This window comes from Crotalus tigris, unplaced genomic scaffold (assembly GCF_016545835.1).
Source record: "Crotalus tigris isolate CLP2741 ecotype Arizona unplaced genomic scaffold, ASM1654583v1 scf7180000024382.2542628, whole genome shotgun sequence".
Classification (NCBI taxonomy): Eukaryota; Metazoa; Chordata; class Lepidosauria; order Squamata; family Viperidae; genus Crotalus; species Crotalus tigris.
Window position 1 is genome coordinate 21,460 of NW_024100552.1, and position 20,249 is coordinate 41,708.

General features: G+C 33.7%; 1 protein-coding gene across 3 annotated transcripts in view; it reads right to left on the reverse strand.

The window, feature by feature from the left end:
- Positions 1-264: 264 nt before the first annotated feature.
- Positions 265-20,249, reverse strand: part of ROCK1 (Rho associated coiled-coil containing protein kinase 1) — a 122,463-nt gene continuing 102,478 nt past the window's right edge. The window contains exons 27-34 of one of the 3 annotated variants that reach the window (XM_039328589.1): positions 15,661-15,826; positions 14,266-14,336; positions 13,650-13,738; positions 12,020-12,098; positions 11,658-11,919; positions 10,434-10,638; positions 5,905-5,961; positions 265-3,463 (exon numbers count right to left, since the gene is read on the reverse strand). In XM_039328589.1, the coding sequence (XP_039184523.1) occupies positions 3,460-3,463; positions 5,905-5,961; positions 10,434-10,638; positions 11,658-11,919; positions 12,020-12,098; positions 13,650-13,738; positions 14,266-14,336; positions 15,661-15,826 (933 nt within the window). In that variant the 3' untranslated portion in view covers positions 265-3,459. Of the gene's footprint in view, positions 3,464-5,904; positions 5,962-10,433; positions 10,639-11,657; positions 11,920-12,019; positions 12,099-13,649; positions 13,739-14,265; positions 14,337-14,360; positions 14,825-15,660; positions 15,827-20,249 lie in introns of those variants that run through there. The other 2 variants (XM_039328590.1, XM_039328591.1) reach the window with 2 other exon arrangements.

The following is a 20,249-nucleotide window of genomic DNA, read 5'->3' on the forward strand; positions in this document are numbered from 1 at the left end:
AAAAAAAAAGAATGTTCTTAAACATCTTTGCTCCAATTGTTTCCCAACTGGCCATCTTGGATTCCCTCTCCTTTCCCCCATTCATTGTTAAATTAAAAAAAAAACAATTAAAACTTTCAATAAAATTAGTTTTTTGTTTTTGATGTCCATTGATTTTTTTAATAAGATAAAATGTGTACAAAGGTGTGATATTGGGTAGTTTCCCCCCTCCCCACTAATTATTGAAAACACACTTCTGAAACAGCCATGGAGCACTAAAACAACTTTTTTGGCAATTCAAAGATTCATTGGTTTATTTTATTGCAACATAATGTTTTACAGGCAACAGCTACTCCAAATGATTCATGAAATGGATTTATAAGGTGGCAAATATATACATATGGGTTGAGGAATACCAAAGAACAAACCATTAAAATGAAAACTTAACAGTACTAAAAATACAAAATCTGATATATTATATAGTTGGAATTGTTGCATTAAAACACACATTTTACTGACACTGCAGGGAGGGGCCTGACACCAAATTCACAATCAGGCATGATTGGATGTTTACAAATACACATCACAGGAATGAATTCTTTTAACATTATAAAATAGCCCCTGGAGATTAAACAAATTGAGTAATCTAAATTTTGGGCTTAGGCATAATTCTCCAGAATGCATGTCAACATTTTATACATGGGCTAGTATTGTTCTGCATCAATATACCTCTCCCTATAATATATAATTCTATGTCAGTTTTGGTGTTATTAAGCTACACTTTGCGTATGTATTGTTTAGATTATTTCTGTCTTCCTGTTAGGCATCACTCATCCAATTTACTGAAGTTGTTAATTGTGGTAGGAACATTGAAAATTACATATTTGCAGGTAATGTTTATACCTATTCTTTTTTTAAAAAATTCAAACTTATTCTATTTTGTCTTCATGGAAACAGAATGTATTTTTTCTTTTAAAAACCCTTAATTTTAAAGTTTTAATTAGAAGAGTATAAAACAATTCAAGATTGAAATCGGTTGTTCTGAACCTTATTAGAAGCAATCTGCCATTATTCTGACAAAATGTTTCCAACTCAAAATGGTACCATTTAGAGATCAGAACTCTTCTAAGCAGCATTGTTTTCAGTGCTGAGTATTGTAGAGCATTTCAAGCTCAAAATATTTCAAATTCATACCTTTTCACTCCAATAGGTTTAACCAGGAAATAATCAAATTCAGTAACCATATCCTTGGTTAGCTTCTCAGTGTCCCCTCAAGGTAAGTTTTTTCTTCACTATAGGCCTATCAGTCTATCTAACCACTTTGTGGACCCTTTTCCATGCTCTGAATCAGTTACAAAACTTTAAAGTTCAGTTAATCCCATCTCTTTGGCTTTATGCTATCTCAAGCACATGAATCCTCCTTTATCCCTTCTTTCCACTTGCTGATCTTTATGCCTTCTCACACTACACGTCAGTCATCCCACAGTCTTTCACCTTCCTATCACAAACATTCTGTCCTCTTTTCTCAACCGCTTTGACAAAATCAAATTCCTCTGGCCTTCTTTAACTACACTAACTTTCTAAAGTCTTTTTAACTTTGGAGCATTCATTGTCAATCTTCTCTCATTTCTATTATTCACCTAAGCTTTGCTAGAGTCCATATTATTTGTATATAGTAACAGAGCAGTATCACTGATTTCCAGTGTAGAGATCAATGTGACATATTTTATTAATAATTATGGTTTATGCATAAATTAAAATTAATGTAAATATAATATTGTAAGAGCTGTGTACCTGGTATAAGGCTTCTGATGGAAATCATTATGTGCTTAGTAAATGGATTTAACAATTTAATTATCAAAACAAGTTCTTTAATATCCTATGCGATTTCTACTACTTTACCCTGTATTAAAATGTAGTATGACATAAAAAAATTAATTTTTAAAAAATTATCAAGTTGCATCAGATTTAAATATGCTAACAGTTGGTCATCTGTAAAGTATAACAGTTTCCAAAACTTCCTAGAAACAGTATTCTGGAGAAAAATACCACAGTCATTTTCAAAATAATTATTTCATAAATTAGTTTTATTTTGTATTAAATGAGCACAAGTCACTACTGTTGTATTAACAGATATGCTTATTACATATCTATTGCTAGGCTTTCATCACCACTTGAAACATGCAAATCGCCATGGAGACGAATCATTTTTCCAGTGCTTCTTATTTAATACATAACTGCAAAGCCATTATAAATTACTAAAGAGGTATTTGGTTAAGAAATAAAATAAATCATACGGTTAATACCATAATAATATTCCTGCTACAAGACAAGAATTTTAAAAGTATTTCAACTCCTTATCTGGAATTTTAACATGTTACAGAGATTTAAATTGTTTTCATGGTAAAAATGTTTACTACTATTTGTATTATGATTAAATTATCTTGTGGTAACCAACAGTTTTATTCAAGACTGTACAACTGAAAATGGAACTAGATCCTACAATATTTCAATCAGTAAAACTACTGACACATAGCAATAGGTATTTGAACTTTCTAAACTCATTTGACATGGCTGTAAAAGAATTCTCAGAATAAGGCACTAAAAAGGCAACAACCAATAAAAATATTCTAACAATAATTTACATGTTAAATGGAGCATACATAGGCATATGTGTATGCTTACTGTGATTCACACTTCAAATTTTTAAATGAAACATGTTATACAAATTATGAACCAAAATTTATTTCCAAACTTGGTTGTTTTAACAGTTACTTCTAACGCCACTTGAAAAACAATTCTGTATGGCTTGGTAATAATGCATAGATTGATTACCTTAATTACTCATTTTCTCCTCCTTTACCAATATGTGAAGTTAATATTTTGTAAAGCAAACTGTGTAATACTTTGAGCTATCACGAATGATTAGCATTAATAACAATACAGAAAAGGCACTGAATGTTCAAGTGATTACATAAGGCTTTGTTTTCAAGCAAATTTTGCTGCTTTAGCACAACTTCGAGCCTTCAATGAAAATTTCAGCTTCTCTCAGTTTGAGATACCTTCTTTCTATATTCAAGTGTGTGTGCTTATCCCAATATAAATACCCCTCTCATAGGGTAAAGAGTTCTCTCATTCTCACTGATATGAGAAAAGCTTACCACATTCCATTAAGATTGACAAGCATTTATTTATTATTCAGGAATTTCTAAAGGCAGCACTAACCCTAAGCTTTATTTGCTTTTATTTGCATTACATAGTAATAATTAATCTAATCTACCTTAAGGCAAACCCGCAATAAGATACCCTCGGCGAGCTTTTTATGCCAAAGCAAGGAGGAGTGAGTAACAGCAGTCTTAGCCCTGAAGCTTGTGAAAGTTGTATCAGAAAGAACAACCGGTCTGAACACTTCTGTATGGTGAAAGAAGTCCACCATTCTCAGACTGCATCATGTCAGATCCATGAAGCTTGCATATATTGTTAACTGGAATAAACAAGACAAAAAAAAAACAAAAAACAAAAAACAGAATTATAGAACTTTATATCATTTCATATTACATTGTAGAGTTAAGAAAATATTATTTTTACCTTTTAAACTAAAGCACCTGCAGCAATATTTGTAAAATGTTCATGTTGGGAAAACCAGAACCTCTTCATAGTTAATGTATTTCCTTAATAATTATGACAGCAAGTATGATTTTGTGATCCCCTCACTTCTTGTTCATTGTTTTTAAAGTTAATTAATATACTACAGTATATTAATAATAGATTCCCATCTATAATAAAGCTATTGATAAAGAAATGACAGAGCATAGTAATTAAATTACTAAATATTTAAGATGAAGCCAATTTGGTCTACTGATTAAGGCATTAGGCTACAAATCAGGATACTTGTGAGTTCTAGGCCTGCCTTAGGCATAAAAGATAGGTGAGTGACTTGGACTAAGTCAATCTCCCAAGGGACAGAAACTAATCAACTCCAAGGAGAAATTTCTTGATAGTTAGAACAATTAATCAATGGAATGACTTGCCTCAGGTGCTTCAACACTGGATATTTTTAAGAAAAGATTGGACAATCATTTGTCTGAAACGGTATAGGGCAGTGGTGGCGAACCTATGGCACGCGTGCCAGAGGGGGCACTCAGAGCCCTCTCTGTGGCCATGTGTGCCGTGCCCCATAGATGGCGAGGGACTGGCCCCGCTTCCCTGGCCCCACTCACCCAGTCTGCCATGACCACCATGGCCCCGCCCACCCAGCACCCAGTGATAAATGAGTGGGTTTTGGGTTGCAGTTTGGGCATTGGGTCTCTAAAAGGTTCGCCATCACTGGTATAAGGTTTCCTATTGGAGCAGGGGGTTGGACTAGAAGACTTTCAAGGTTCCTTCCAACTCTGCTATTCTGTTATTTTATGCCCCCACCCACCTCATAGGATTATTGGAAAAAGAAGAGGAGGAAAGAGTAGTTCACCGCCTTGAGTTATTCATAAAAAATAATAAATGGGATATAAATAAATAAATATTAAACTTTAAAACTTCTGTTCCCAGGAACTTTTCAAAGCAGGAATGAACAGTTGTGATAGATTTTTATTATTTTTGCTTATTTGTATAAATTACAAATCACCCTTTTAAGTTCAGTTTCTAAAGCAATGGTTATGTTCTAAAATACTTCTGCCAACTGAGTGGCATTTTTCAGTACAGAAATTTAAATAATTGTTCTACTGGGTTATTTGAGCCAAAAAAAGATGTGTCTGTTTCTCAAAGTCATGTTACAGTATTTTCATTATTGTGGGCAGGTGTCCCTTCTTTCATTTTTACATATTAATATTACCAGAACCCACCAAAATTATCTTGTATAATCTTGACTCCTGGTATACCATGCAAAACTATTTATTTTTCAGTATTTAAATAAGATTATTTTGTACCTGGGTTTGTACATCTCTTATAATGTAGATAACATTATAGGCTCTTCATTATACAATAATACCAGGATTGATAAACAATTCATAATAACAAAGGAAGGTTAACATAATTCCTGGCAGAATTGGGAAAAGGGACAAGAAAGACTTAAGATGATTTTCTTAAGAAAAATGAATAAATTCATGCCTAATGTATTTAAAGTATTTATGGCTGGATGTATAGTTCAATTATGACACAAGTTTATTAGATTTTAAGAGCAAGAAGATTGTACAAAACTCTGGACAAAATTGGAAAGCCTGCCTTAATGAGTTTGCATCCTATTCTGTGCTAACTGCAGTATTTGAACAACTTTAAAAAGCAATGTCTGAAAGTCCAGGTAAAATGCTTTAATCCTCTTGGGGAAAGAGAAACAAGTTCATGATTCAAATTACAAATGATATAGTAATACTGACTTTTTCTTTTCTATCTACAAAAAATTATCATAATCAAAACTACTGTGATCAACTTGGAATATTTTCTTGAACTCTATCTTACTTACCCATGAAATGTATTTGATTTTAAGCAATGCCCTAAATATATTGATCAGAATTACAACAACTTTTCTAATGTTAAATAAGGTTGTCGATAACATGTACCCATAAGATAGAGAAGTAGTAAAAAGTACTAAGAGAAATGTACTTTTCATAAGATAGGATTCCATCACCATGCCATGTTCTGCATAGTAGAATTAAGATTGTTTTGAAGATACACATACTGTTCTGTTACAAACAGTATCAAAAGTGAATAATGTGTAGCATAACAAAGATTTTGAGCAAATGATATAAAAGGACCAAGGGAAGCAAAAGAACAGATTTCTTTAAAAAGAACCCCAAGAATCTGAGAAATATTAGGCAAGATTTTTTTACTTTGAGAAAGTTCCTTTTTCATTATTTGAAGAAAGTAATTTTGCTTTCTTACTTTTGTTATATGACACAAGTACCAGTGGGTTTAAAAGCAAAAGCTACTCACCAGTAACTTGAATTCTCTGAATGAGTAATGTCCCCCACAGATCCATATTCCTTTGACCTATTGAGATTTAGAAATTAACATTTCATGATAATTGCCATATGCCCTGAAGGCTAACTATATGCTGTGTGAAAAAATGGTGGTCTAGGAGAAGTGATCTGACTACAGAGTAAAATGGGAGGTCAATCCAAAATATGAATTCATGAGGAGTAGAAAACAAAAGGAGGAGAAACAACAACAAATGAATAGTTTTGGCGAAGTGAAGAAAAAATATCTCTCTTTTAAACTGAGGATATTTTAAGAGATCAAGATTTTAAAATGCCTGGGAAATAAATAATGAGATTCACAGATGAAAGAGCTACGAATATACATGAACTGCTACCAAAGAATCTTGTTAGATCTGGTTAGTAATTTTTTTTTTAGAAAAGTATAGAAGGGTTTATAGATGTAGAGAGAAGTTCCCTGTAGATAGGCTCCAGCATGAGTTTGAAAGCTCAGAAGACTAAACCTCTGGGTCTGATGACCAATCCAGATTGGATCCTACTATTATCCTTCTCGTTTTTTCTACTATCTTTTCTTTTTGGTATCATTATTATTCCTCTGTTGTTTTGCATGTACACTCTTATGTACCGAGACAAATTCCTTGTGTGCTAAAGTGTTGTTCTATCTCTACTCTCTTAGAATATTTGAGAGACATGCAGCTTTCATATGGATTTTCACCCATTCTACATACTTTTGTCATACTCAAAACTTTATTTATGCATAGCACCTAGCTTATCTCAAGTGATATAGCACTCTACATGATGAAAAATCATGTCTAGGATTAGATAGGTAAACCAGTAAAAACTCTGCCTAGTAACAGGTGGAAAATGCTGAACATGCTGCAAATTCTATTTAAAAAAATCAGAATTAAAAGTAGCAATAATACTTTTAGTAAGATAGTAATGTTTTGCCGAAGTATTAGTTATTTCAGTTGTTTTATATTTAAAGAGGACACTTTTTTAAAGTATCAGTGTAGACATCTATGAATAGCCCTGCTCCCTGACAAATAACATCAATAAGAAACACCGAAAGCTACAGTATTAAATTTCAAGGATGCTACAGAAATTACAGTTGAAGAATGTTTAATTGAATATATGCACTAATATCTTAGAACTAAATAATACTAAATAAAGTAAATTTGTGCTTTAAGAAAGACATTGAGAAACTTAATCATTAACACAACCTCCACAATGAAATAAAAATAACTTTGCATGACTTCTCTGATTTCAGAATCAGTATTACAGAAATCATGATTGAATAAAAATTACACAATGTGCAAATGAAGCAAAAGGAATGATGGAAGAGATGGAATAAAAGTGGAATCAAAATGACTTTTAAAAGATGGTATCGTGTGTTATTGTGGAAGTGGAGATGATGCTTCAAAGGAACTGAAATGATTATGGTAAGAATAATTAGTAGTAGAGCAGGTTTGATATTTAAGTTGGCAGAGGAGGTCTCAGACTTATAGTACTGGAGGATTCAGATCTGCCTTCTTTTGGTGTTAACTCAGAAATAGTTTGGGAATTCATGGCCACCATAGTAACCATGGACTTTAAGCAGGTCCAACAAAGTAATGAAGTGAACTGAAGGTGGAGAATGCTAACATCAGTCTCTTTTCATGGTCAGAGTGGTCTGATTGCCTTGGAACTCTCCACAACTTCTCCCTACCAGAAGAGGAAGGACCTAGGAGATTGTATTGCCCTAGGCACATGCATTTTAGAGGAATGCATAGTTTGACTGAGGCTTCAGTCACTGCCTGGAATTAGAGGATGACAGTGGAATAAGTGGGTTAGTCTCCCTGTTTATGGATTCTGGAGAGCTCCTTGAATTTCAGAGAAAGTATAAAATGACAAAAAAGATACCTAGAATCCCACCTGATAAAGATGAAGAACAAATCTAATAGAAAACAGGTAAAACTTTTATTACCTCATACTATTAAGAACAGTAACACATAATTATTTTTCCATTTTTATCCTGCTGTTGGCTCTGTTCATGGTGACCCAAGATTTCTTGAGAAGGGAGGGGACAGGGGAACTTCAGCAAGGCCGTTCTGAGATTTATTCAAAGTATATCTTTGATAAAAATTTACTCTGAACTAAACTTCAAATATCCTATGGAGTTAGTTGACTATGGCACAGTCTATCTTAGTTATATGGGAAGAGAGTGAGGTTGTTATTCTTAAGGAAGTAGATAGAGTTCTTGGGGCCATAAATCTCTGTATTAAATCCATGGCTTCCTGACTAACCAAGGCCTCCTTGGAAACAGATGGTTAGATGCATGTGGTCATAAACTCATCCTTGGATGACAAGATAATCCAATCAGCATTTTCTAGAAGCCATTGCTGAATCCAATGGTAGTGGAGAATGCTTTGCCTCCAACCTACCCTTTCTAAAGGTTATTGTTGAGAAGGTAGTTTGGCTGCAGCTTCAAAAGTCCTGCACAAAAAAATTTTCTGGAGACTTCTCAGTTGCATTTTGGACCTGAGCATCATACCACTATCGTACCGATGACACTATGAATTCTAGCGAGTTTGGGATGGGTGGTGCATCATGGTATTTTTTGATCAGCAATCTTCAATACCATCGACTATAGTATCATTCTGGATAGGTTAAGAAGGTTTTGAATGAGAGTCATGATACTGTGGTAGTTTTCCTTCCTTCAAGGCCAATTACTGTTGATTGTGGGTGAGGCAAAATCCAGGCTTATGCCCTTGTTTTCCATATGTCTTCAGAGTTGTATTCATTCCTACACCTATTTAACATCTACTGAGTGAAGTCATTCATCAGAATGAGATTAAGTATCACCAATGTGCTGATAATAATCAGCTATATGTCTCTACTCCTGCCCAATTAAATAACACAATCAAGCTTTTCTCCCAGCATATAGTCTGTGGAACAACAGGGTTTAGTTTATCCATCAAAAAACTGAGTTTCTGTAAGTAATGTCCCCTAGAACTGGGGGTTAGTTCTAGAAGGGGTTGCATTCTCTAAGAACTTAAAGGTCTTCCTGGACTATCAGCTCCAGCTTGAGGAGCAGATGGCACTCATAGTCAGGAGGGTCTTTGTGCATCTTGTGCAGAAACTGTGTTTATTCCTGGATCAACAAGTTCTGCTCATAATTATTTATGCCTTGTCATTTCCTGTTTGAACTATTGTAACATGCTCTACATGAGATTGCCCTCAAAGACCATTCAGAAGCTACAAATAATCCAGGATGTAGTCATTAAAGTAGTTACAAGTGCACCACGGGACAACCACATAATACAAGCTGCAGGGGTTTCTGGATGCAATTCGAGCTGATTATCACCTATAAAGTCCTTAATGACACATAGCAGAATACTTGTAAAACTGTCTATTTCCAATTATTGTTGCCCATCTCACAAGATATGATAGGATAAATATGTTACGGGTTGCTTCTATCAAAAAACATCAGTGATAGGACTTAGATATGTACCTTCTGTAACATGTTTTTTGGGTTTTTATATACTGTAGTTGTTTCAATTTGAAGTTAGCCAGGTGCATACAGGTTGTTCTGTTTAGGAGACTTGGCCACACAAGGTGGGTGAATGAGTGAGTGAGTGAGTGAGTGAGTGAGTGAGTGAGTGAGTGAGTGAATGATGCTTAGTTCACATAATTCACAGAGTATCCATTTAAGAGTAAATGTTATTTATAAATAGAAGTAATAATTTAAACTTTACACAGGTAGTCCTCAACTTACAACAGTTCACTTAGTGACCGTTCAAAGTTACAACAATACTGAAAAAAGTAATATAACCATTTTCCACATTTACAATCATAGCAACATCTCCTTGGTCATGTGATCAAAATCTGGATGCTTGGCAAGTGGTTCATATTTATGGTAGTGTCCCTGTGATCCTCTTTTGTGACCTTCAAAAAAGGTCACAAAAGTCAATGGAAAGCTAGATTCACTTAACGACTGTATTACTAGCTTAACAACTGCAGTGATTCACTTAACTGTGGCCAGAAAGGTCATAAAATGGGGCAAAATTCACTTAATATGTCTCACTTAATAACAGAAATTTTGGCCTCAGTTGTGATTGTAAGTCAAGGACTACCTGTATTACATATATGATTGAAAGTATACTAGATATACTAGGACTGGATTTGTATGCTGCACTTTGCTTGTACAGGCCATTATTTGTTTTAATATGGATTCTTAAATAACTGAGAATTGCCCAGAGCTATAAGCTATAATTTACAAACCACAATGTCTAGTTTCACATGAAAACACAAAAGACTGTATATACCCAGTATAGGTTTTTAATTTATCTTTAGCAAAACATTTAAAGAAGAAACATTTCATGTATTTAGTTTTATAATATTTTCTGTTACTGAACATGACTTTATCTATATCATTGTGACAACATTATAATATACTGATAATTTTCATTGATATTTTTGTATTAAAATCTATTTATAGTTGGTTTTCTGTTAGGAAAAAGATTAAAATGTAGTCTGTTCATATCTCACCTAGCTTTTCCAGAAGTATTTTTAACTTTCCTGAATGACTGATTTGCTGTAGATCTTGTGGAAAGAGTCCTTGGTGATGCACGAACAAAACTAGATGGTGGTGTTTTGGGGATCTTCTTTATTAAATGAGAAACCCATTTCTTCTGATCTTCCTGACAGGATGCCAACAGCAGCATGTCTCTTGCTGAAGTTATGTCGTAACTTACTATTGAGAAGAAAACAAACAGCCAAATTGTTTGAGAAAAAGAATATATAGCCCGTTTTGCTTGCAAATTATATTAATTATCATCACTATCTGCTTTTTCTTCCAATGAAAGCCTGCAGTGATGCACAAAAACAGCATTTAAAATACCTAAAATATAAAAGATAAAACAAATTATTTTATTAAAAAGCTTACTGATTTTCACTAACAGTCTGGCGCTGAGAGTCTAAGATTCATCTGAGAAGCTTACCTATATATTGTTGTAAGGAAACACTTGAGATCAATTATAGTAAAATTAAGATCTGAATTTTTGCACAGCATCTTAAGAGTTCATCCTGATCGTTAAATGATCAGACAATAGAGCAAGTGGTAATTTTTAAATATTTTGGTGTAGTTTTTCATAACTCCACCAAATGTAGGCACATCAAGATTATGCAAAGATCAGCAATAGCAATACCATCTTTTCACTATTCCAGAAAGGCACAGCATTTTCTCAAAATGCTAAAGTTGTATTTGATTAAAGTTCATCTGAAACTTTTATTGGAAGCTCATTGGAACCTTACAACTCCTCTCTCCCTTTGGAAATAGACCAGTTTAATTCCTAAGGAATATATTCCAATTGGGCAGATAGTTATCTACTGGGATAAAAAACATAGAAGTTCCTCTGATTAAAGTGGAAAGACATAGCTAAAATGTTTAGAAGATCTTAATTCTCTAATTATGATGGATTTGATTATGACTGAGACAACAATAAACAGATCGTCCTTGCAAAAAACAATGTAACATATGCTTGCTTAAAAACAAATCCATCTGAACTCAGATTAGATTGATACATACATACATACATACATACATACATACATACATACATACGGACCCACAAACACACACATTGGATTCCAGGCAAATTAATCAGGATTTAGGTCAACAATTTCAGCAATAATTTCATACATGCATACAGTATATTGGAACCATTAAAAACACACTGAACAATAGTTAAAAACAATTGTATCATGCCATACCTTTACATGGTGCTATTAATTCTTCTTTTTTATCCAAGTGATCTTTGTGGCACTTAACATGGCATCGCCGACATTCCACTGCAGGGGGTGGCTTAAATACGTGCCATAGAGGCTTGGCACAAGCCTCACAATTGGCTGGAAAATGGTATAAAGTTGGAACAAATTCATGACCTTTATGATTCAGGAAATTTGTCTTCTCTACTGGTTGTATTGATTCTACTTCCAAGTCTTTCCTACACTCTCCCTCATTGGCATATAGGATCTGAGTAAAGCAAAACAAAAAAAAAATGTAAAAGTTTGTGTCAGTCCCTGACATTGTATAAGTAATGATTATTTAAAAACAAATATGCAAATGTTTTTACCTGAAATATTTTAGGTATTTCTTCAGTTTCTGCTCTATAAACATCACCCTGCGTAACTGGTCTTACGTGGAACAATTTACTAAAATGAAATTACACTGTGTTAATAATGATTCTTAGTACAAGGCAAATTTATCATCTAGTTTAACAATAAAATGTTAACTATTTACTGTTAATATTTCATATTCATAGGGGATATTCCTTATTGTGCCCATGCAACACACCGCTTGATCAACACATAATATTCATAAATGAAAAAAATATATTAGAATACCAGAAAAAGAACGCCAACTGTTTTTTAAAGTGATGACTGTAAACATTATTTATATCTATATTTACTATCAAACAGTTTATTTTGAGAACATACATACTGCTGAATTTTTTAATTTTAGAAGATTTTTACAAAGTCCAAAATGAACACAATTTTTATTCTTTTAATCATCTTAAAACAAGAACTCCAGGGAGGATTGGATATATCTATTTATATTACTCATTAAGCACAAAACACTGGCAGAAGAATATTCTGTCATTTTCTAAAAACACTATTTTCCCCTCAAGCAGTATAAACCATGTCACAGAGAAAATCCATCTTTATGATCCCTAAAACTTGGCTCAAGTTTTTTGCACAACCAAAAATAATCAAGTATAAATTACAAGATTATTACTATGTGGAAACAAATATTATACTGGATTAAAAAAAGAGTTAAGTGATAATGTTCCTTTTCAGGCAGTTACTCAAAATACTCCATCCTTTTCCAAGAATTTTATTTCTGGATCTTGATGGATTCCAAAAATCAGGAAGAGTCAGGTAGCATCTTTTCATTTTATTAAACAGCATAATCTTTTGAGAGCTACAGTTACTTCATCAGATGCAATGGAGTGACTAATATGATGTAGGTTTAAATTAAGATCAGGTGAAAAGGAAGGAAGAGACAGAAGACAGGTTAGTTATACAGATGCAGATTACATGTGAGAGAGAATATAAGTAGCAGTAACAACTAAATTGTGTTAAATAAACATTGCGTTTAGCAATATCATAAAATCTTTTGATGTATGTGAGTTTCCCAGCATAACTGAACAAGAAATTGCTGAAGGCCCCTTCATAGTTATTTTGAGAGCTATCATGGAGTCTTATTTCTTTTCCATCTTGGAAACAAGAAAATTTTGTCAGCACAACTGAAATGAAGTTAACTGAATAACTAGCATCCTCAACCCAGATTAAATTCATACATCATTCTAGTCACTCCATTGCAGCTGAAGTGAGATATAGCTCATAAAAACTTCTCTATTTTAATAAAATGTGTTAGTGTCAAAAGATGCTATCAGACTCCAAATTTTCTTACTATTGGAGAATAACATGGCTCTCCAATATCTAATGGATTCTACTGACTACTGTGATTTAAAAGCTGTTTTCCATGCCCAACTTGCCTCCAATTATTTACAGTATTTATTGAAGTGTTTTTAAATCAAGAATGTTGCGGAATATACTTTTTAAAAGTTTAGAGAAAATGATTTGGAAAATGATTAGGAAGAAGGGTAACTAAAGTTAATTACACTTCGACAATCACCTACGGTGTTTTTAGACTTCAAAATTATTTTACTTTTATCTTAAATTGATATTAGAAAAACGTACTCTATATCCAATACCACAGATGGATTAGATTGCTCTTTATCCTGTTCATCATTATAGAATAGAATCTTCCTGCTGCTGACCACAACATACTGGGGGGGGGGGAGGAAAAGAAAAGACACATTAGAGTCTATGTTATTTGCTTGGGATGAAAATCATTTAAAGCAAGTAAAATTTTCTGGGCAAACAGAAGGCATGAAGTCTTGTATACATGAGCAGCTATAGAAATTTAAATTAATCACCTGTATATTACAATGAAAGGTAAACATAGTAATATAAAATATTTTTATTTAGCCAAATTACATTTTTGGTAACGCTTTTAATGCATAGTATCAAAATATTTTCATATCTGGGTTAAATAATTTTAAGTTCTGCATGGTATGATAAATATAAATTATAAAAATATTTAAATATAAACTGTAGATACAAATTATTTTAATAGCAGACAAGATTTCATATAATAGTTTCTCTTGTTATTTTTTTTGTAACTGTAACCTTTCATATCTGAATTTGAGTTTATTAATTCCCGTTATAAATACAAATTTTTCTTTATCTGTACTCTAGATTCAAGTCAAAGTCAGTACTTGATTTGGCTCATGAAAGATAAGTTATTGGATACCTGCTTCTTCCACCCATAACGTTTAATATTCCCTTTGTTTGGTATTGAAAGCCAGCCCTCTATTCTTGATTCTGTATAAAAAACCGATATATATTGGTTAACATTTTATTTGCACAGAATTATAAAGAAAAGATTTGCTTTCATGCAGCCATTAGCAATGATCAAACAGACTAATAAAATAGCAACAAGTAAGCTTAGCTAAACAAGAACAAGGATGGAAGCTTTTTTTCATGCCTAGTCATAAATTCATTTATCATGGCACTATTGCAAAATCTGCAAAGATGTTATAAAACTTACATCCAACACTGTTTCAATGGATGTGTTTTAACCTAGTTGACAGGATCTCAATGGGCAACTGTTTCAGCATAAAGGTGTTTTACAAAAATTATATTCCTAATTTCATAATCGAGTGGGAGCAATGAAATATTTTGTATAAATATATAATAGTTGAAAGCCACAATGAAAGTGCAAAAGAGCAAGCAAGAAGTCCCCATTTGTCCCATTACTCACAGAAGTTAAGAACAGAAGAGAAATAAATAAGGAATGTGGGAAGAATCAGCTAGATATAAAGAATAAGAAAAAAGCAATTTATTCAATTTTAAATGACAGAGAATGATAAAATGAAAGAACAAATTTATGATGTGAAGCTTAATTAAAAATTAATAATTAGCTGATGAAATTCTTCATTCTCATATAAAAAATATCAAAAACATACAATACATCCAAATTCAAGTTACTATTTTTGAACTAAGGGCTCTTGATTTGAAGATGATAAACTACATATTAAGAGAAATTATTAGGTGTATGGGTTTGTCCAAAATAATGATGTAAATATAAAAATTCATATATCTTTGTGATGATAACATCTATTTTCATTTACCATACAAATGTATAAAATATAAATAGACAAAAAAAACCCTAGTATTTAAAAGTTGACATCTTACCTAAACAGGGTAGTACAGGTAGTAATTGTCTTACAACAGTTCATTTAGTGACCGTTCAAAGTAACAACGGCATTGAAAAAGGTGACTTATGACCATTTTTCACACTTATGACCATTGCAACATCCCCATGGTCATGGGATTTATATCTGGCTGCTTGACAACTAGTTCATATTTATGACAGTTGCAGTGTCCTGGATCACCCTTTGCAACCTTCTGACAAGCAAAGTCAATGGGGAAGAAAGATTCACTTAACAACAGTGTCACTAATTTAACAACTGCAGTGATTCACTTAACACATGTAGCAAAAAAAGTTGTAAAATGGGGTAAAACTTACTTAACAAATTTCTCACTTAGCAACATAAATTCTGGGCTCACTTGTGGCCGTAAGTTGAAGATTGCCTGTATTTTTGATATAACATGATGGAGAATTCTAAAAGAGTTACTCTCTTACCTGTAACACTTCCGTCTGTTTCATCAGCCTGAAGGCTGGCAACACTAGTAGAGTCCATGCCTTGCTGCAAATCTAAAATTTTACTACGTAATTGTTCTATATCACTCTCTTTACTGTCCAGCTGCATTTGAAGTTCATTCCTGTACGTGGACTCTTCCACCAGTTGCTGTATACAACAGAAAATGGGGTAAACCATTCTTCCAATATTTATATGAATTCAGCTGGTAATTAACAGTAAAGTCAATATTCATAAACAATTTTCCATTTATATCACTTTAACGGAGCATATTGTAAAGCATATTGTTTAAAGTTATTCTGTCCCTGCTGGGAAATGCTAGGTGGGAAAATGAATTTCCAGACCACTGAAACAAGTTTGCATAGTATCTGGAGGATAATACTGCTCATATTCAGATACTGGCTGACGAAGTCCAGAGTCAGCAGAGATGACAAAAAAATTATTCTGTGAAATGAACTGGGGTGACTTTTGAACATGTGGGTCCTGAGGAAGTGGAAGGTTTCTCACAATGTTATCTCCATCACCTATTGATTAGCTGCATGTCTCATCTGATTAATGAAAGTTACCTTGAACAAAGGGACCTTAAAGTGTACACTGTCTCCTCAAGAAACCATTAGAGAAGCTGGATATTTTAGATAACTATCAGCCTATCTCCCACCTTCCCTTTTTAAAGAGGTTAGTTGAGAGAGTGGTGGGGCTTTACCTATAGAAGAGCCTGGATTAAAAAGATTATCTAGATTCTGGGTGTCCAACCTTTTGCTTACCTAGGCCGTACTGAGAGAAGAATTGCTTTGGACTGCAAAATATTAGTGTGTGTGTGTGTGTGTGTGTGTGTGTGTGTGTGTGTGTGTGTTTTCTGAGGTTTTCGCGGGTATTTGTATGTAGGTCTTTGGTTGTTCGGGTTTTCTCCCGCGTAAAATTGGAAGTATCTTGGCGACGTTTCGACAAAGTCCCATTCGTCATCTTCAGGCTGGTGTTTTCAGCTTCGTGCTTTGAGCAGCAATGTGTGGTCTTAGCTGTTTCTTCCTTTTAACTGCCAGTGGGGGTATGAACTGATTGGGTGGGAGCTTGGCTGTGTTTTGATTGGGTGGAGGTGTGTTCTGAATGGTTAGGGGCTTGGCTGTGCTCTGATTGGCTGGGGGAGTGTTCTGTTTGGTTGTGCTCAGGTTAGTCTGAGTTGCAGAGGGGTTTAAGATTTTGGGCTGCCTTGCTATTTTTTGGCTTCGCGTTCGTGGTCGTGCCTCCTCTTCATGGAAGGTGTCAGTTTGCTTCATGTATGGATTGGAGGGGTTTTTTTTTTTTATTGAAAATTTTTAAATTTTTACAAAAACAAATCCCCTTCCCATACCCCCCCAACCCTACCTCACCCCCCTCCTCCCCAACCTCCCAAACCCTCCCCTAGACTTCCCAGAGCTGAGTACAGGCTTAATTGAGAAAAAAACTTAAAACACTTTTAAAACCTAAACAAATTTAAATACAATCATCATTCTATATAAACTCCCTCCAAAAACGCAAATTTAAAAATTACTTTCTTTGAATATCTATGCCTATAATATAAAATCTAATTTCTCCCTCTTTCTTTATCCTAATACAAAAAAATAAACATATAAACCTTTGTTGTACCATTAAAACTAAATACTCTTAGAAAACTTAAAGTAAATACATATTTCCTTCAATCTTCATAATCTTCTCACCTATCCAAAAAAAAAAAAAAAAAAACTTAAAAATCCTAAACAAATCTAGACACATTTAGTTAAATAAATTATTTTCTCTTAAAAATATTAATAATAATATTTAAAAGCTTGAAACACTTTTAAATCCTAAACAAATCTAAATACAATCATCATTCTATATAAACTTTCTCCAAAAACACAGATTTAAGCATTACTTTCTTTCCTAAACAACTCTAGACATTTAATTAAGCAAATTATTTTCTCTTAGAAATATTAATAATAATATTTAAAAACCAAATTTAAGCATTACTTGAAACTTAAACAAATTATCCTCCCTTCGAAACACAAATTTATTAGAATCCCCTCACTGAAATAAACAAATTATAATCCCTTCAAAACACAGGTTTAAACAATATTATCATTAAAGGTTTTAAACTTAAAACTGAAATATATTATTATCCCAAAACACATATTTAGACATTACATAAGACATTTTCCAAAAACGATATAAGTTTTACTTCTCCCACAATCTCAATAGTAAACTTGTCTAAAGTTCTCATTCAATGTCCATAATTTTCTGTCCAATAACCAGTTGCACCCACTATAAACACAAACTTCTTATCTAAAATTTTCATTCAATATCCATAATCTTCTGTCTAATAGCCAGTTGCATCTACTATAAGCACAATCCATATCGGTCTCTCTTGCCCGCAAGAATCGAAAAAAATGCGTGGAATTCTGCCCTTGAAGATCGCTCCAAAGAGTTTGTAAGTCCTGGTTGACCCACCAGCTCAGGAATCAGTACCTGTGAAACGTCCTCAACCTCCTTCTTCTGTTGGTCTTTCTCTTTACATTTATATGTTACTTTTTCTTTACATTTATATGTTGCACAAGTCTCAGGGACCGATACCTGTAAAACTTCTTCAGTGAATTCCTCCTTGTGTTGATCTTCACAGTTATAAGTTGTACAAGTTATCCTCTGCCCGTTCCTCTCTTGTTGGTGCCCCTCAAGCTGAAATTTCCCAATTTCGATTTCAGGCAGCAATTCCACCCTTGAAGATTGCTCCAAAGACTTTGTATGTCTAACTTCTCCCAGAGCTACCCTTGAAGATTGCTCCAAAGACTTTGTAAGTCCAACATCTCCCAGAGATTCAGAGACCGCTGAATATGAAACTTCCTGAACCTTCTTCTGTTGCTGCTTTTCTTTGGAGTTATGTGCTACACAAGTTGTCTTCTGCTCCTCAATCTGGACTTGTTGAGACCTAATAGATGGCGATGCACATACCCCCAGGACCGAAGTATAAAAATCTTTTGCTTGAAAAACAGTATTAAGTCTATGACATGTCCCCAGGTAGTTCACCACCATTCCAGTCGGAACATCCCATCTGAATAGAATTTTTCTCTTTTTAAGTTCATTTACTAGAAAAGCAAACTCCTTTCTTCTTCTTAAAATTTTAGATGGGATCTCCTTAAAAATTATGACATCTTGTGAAGCAATTTGAAATCTCTTCTTATAATAGGCTTGCACAATTTTATTGCGTAAGGATCTTTTACCAAAGTAAATTACCACATCTCTTGGCAGATTCTTCTGTGCTGCCACCACAGAGTTAACCCTAAATAATTTTTCAATTTCACTAAGTATTCCCTCTTTTTCTTTATTCAAAATCAATGCAAAGTCCTTTGCAACCATTTCTTTCAAATCTTCTTGCAAAGACTCTTCCAAGCCTCTGATTCTTAAGGCATATTCCATTTGTCCATATTGAAGCATAAGAATCTCATTTTCCATTTCTTTTTCCATACTTTCAATTTTCCCCTCCATTATGTCCACTTTTTCAGCTACATCTTCCACATGGGAGTTCACCTTTTCAAGAACAGAAGCAACTCCTTCTAAAGCCAAAACAAAATCTTGTCTCAAGATCTTATTATTTTCCTCTAAAATCTTTTTCATTTCTGCCCTAATGTGAATTATAACATCTCCCATCATGTTTTGCAAATCCTTCATAGTTATTAGCTGACCCCCAGAAGAGGGTGAAACTGTTGATTTAGAAGCTGTAGAAATCCCTGTACGCTTTGGAGCCATCTTAAAGAAAAACCTTTAGCCCTTCTTAAAAAATTATAAAAATTCCTTCAAAAATCATAACTCCCTCCAAAGAAGGTCATTATAATAAAAAGAAAAAAGGGAAAAGAAAAAAAAAAGGGAAGAGAAAAAGAATTAAAAAAAGCTTTACTCCTTCTTAAAAATTGCAAAAAATTAAACAGAAAAAAGTCCTTCAAAAAAGAGTCATTACAATAAAAAGAAGGGAGAAGAAAAAAAAAATAATAATAATTAAATAGAAAAAGTCCGTTCCAAAAAAAAAAATACTTAGAGATACCAAAAACAACCATTCCAATCATAAGAAAATAAAAAGGGAAAGGGAAAGGAAAGAAAAAGAAACACCAAAAAGCCTGCCGGTCAGCATTCTAACTTCAAAAAAAAAAAAAAAACACCGAGAGATTTGCCGATCGCCATTTTACTTTCCCTTTCAACAAAGAAAAAAAAAAATAAAAAGAGAGAATAAAAATAGAAGCAAGTCTTAAAACTTAAAATCCAAATAAATCAAAGAAAGCAAAAACGAAATCCTCTACTCAGCTCTGTCCGTTTATAAAAAAAAAAACTCACCAGTTCTCTTTAAGCACGGAGGTGTTTGCAGCGGCTCGTTTTGTCCCTGAGGACAAAAACAGCTGGGAAGCGGAGACAAGTCTGAACTCCGTGGGAGCACTCCTTTCACCCCCCCCCCAAAAAAACTTGGGGGTGCAAAAGAGGCTCTACCACTATTCAGACACTCTCTACCCCCCCCTTTGCCCGGGAGGGGGATTTTGAACCGCTGAACAGCTGGTGTCTGCTGTTCATAGCGGTTCTT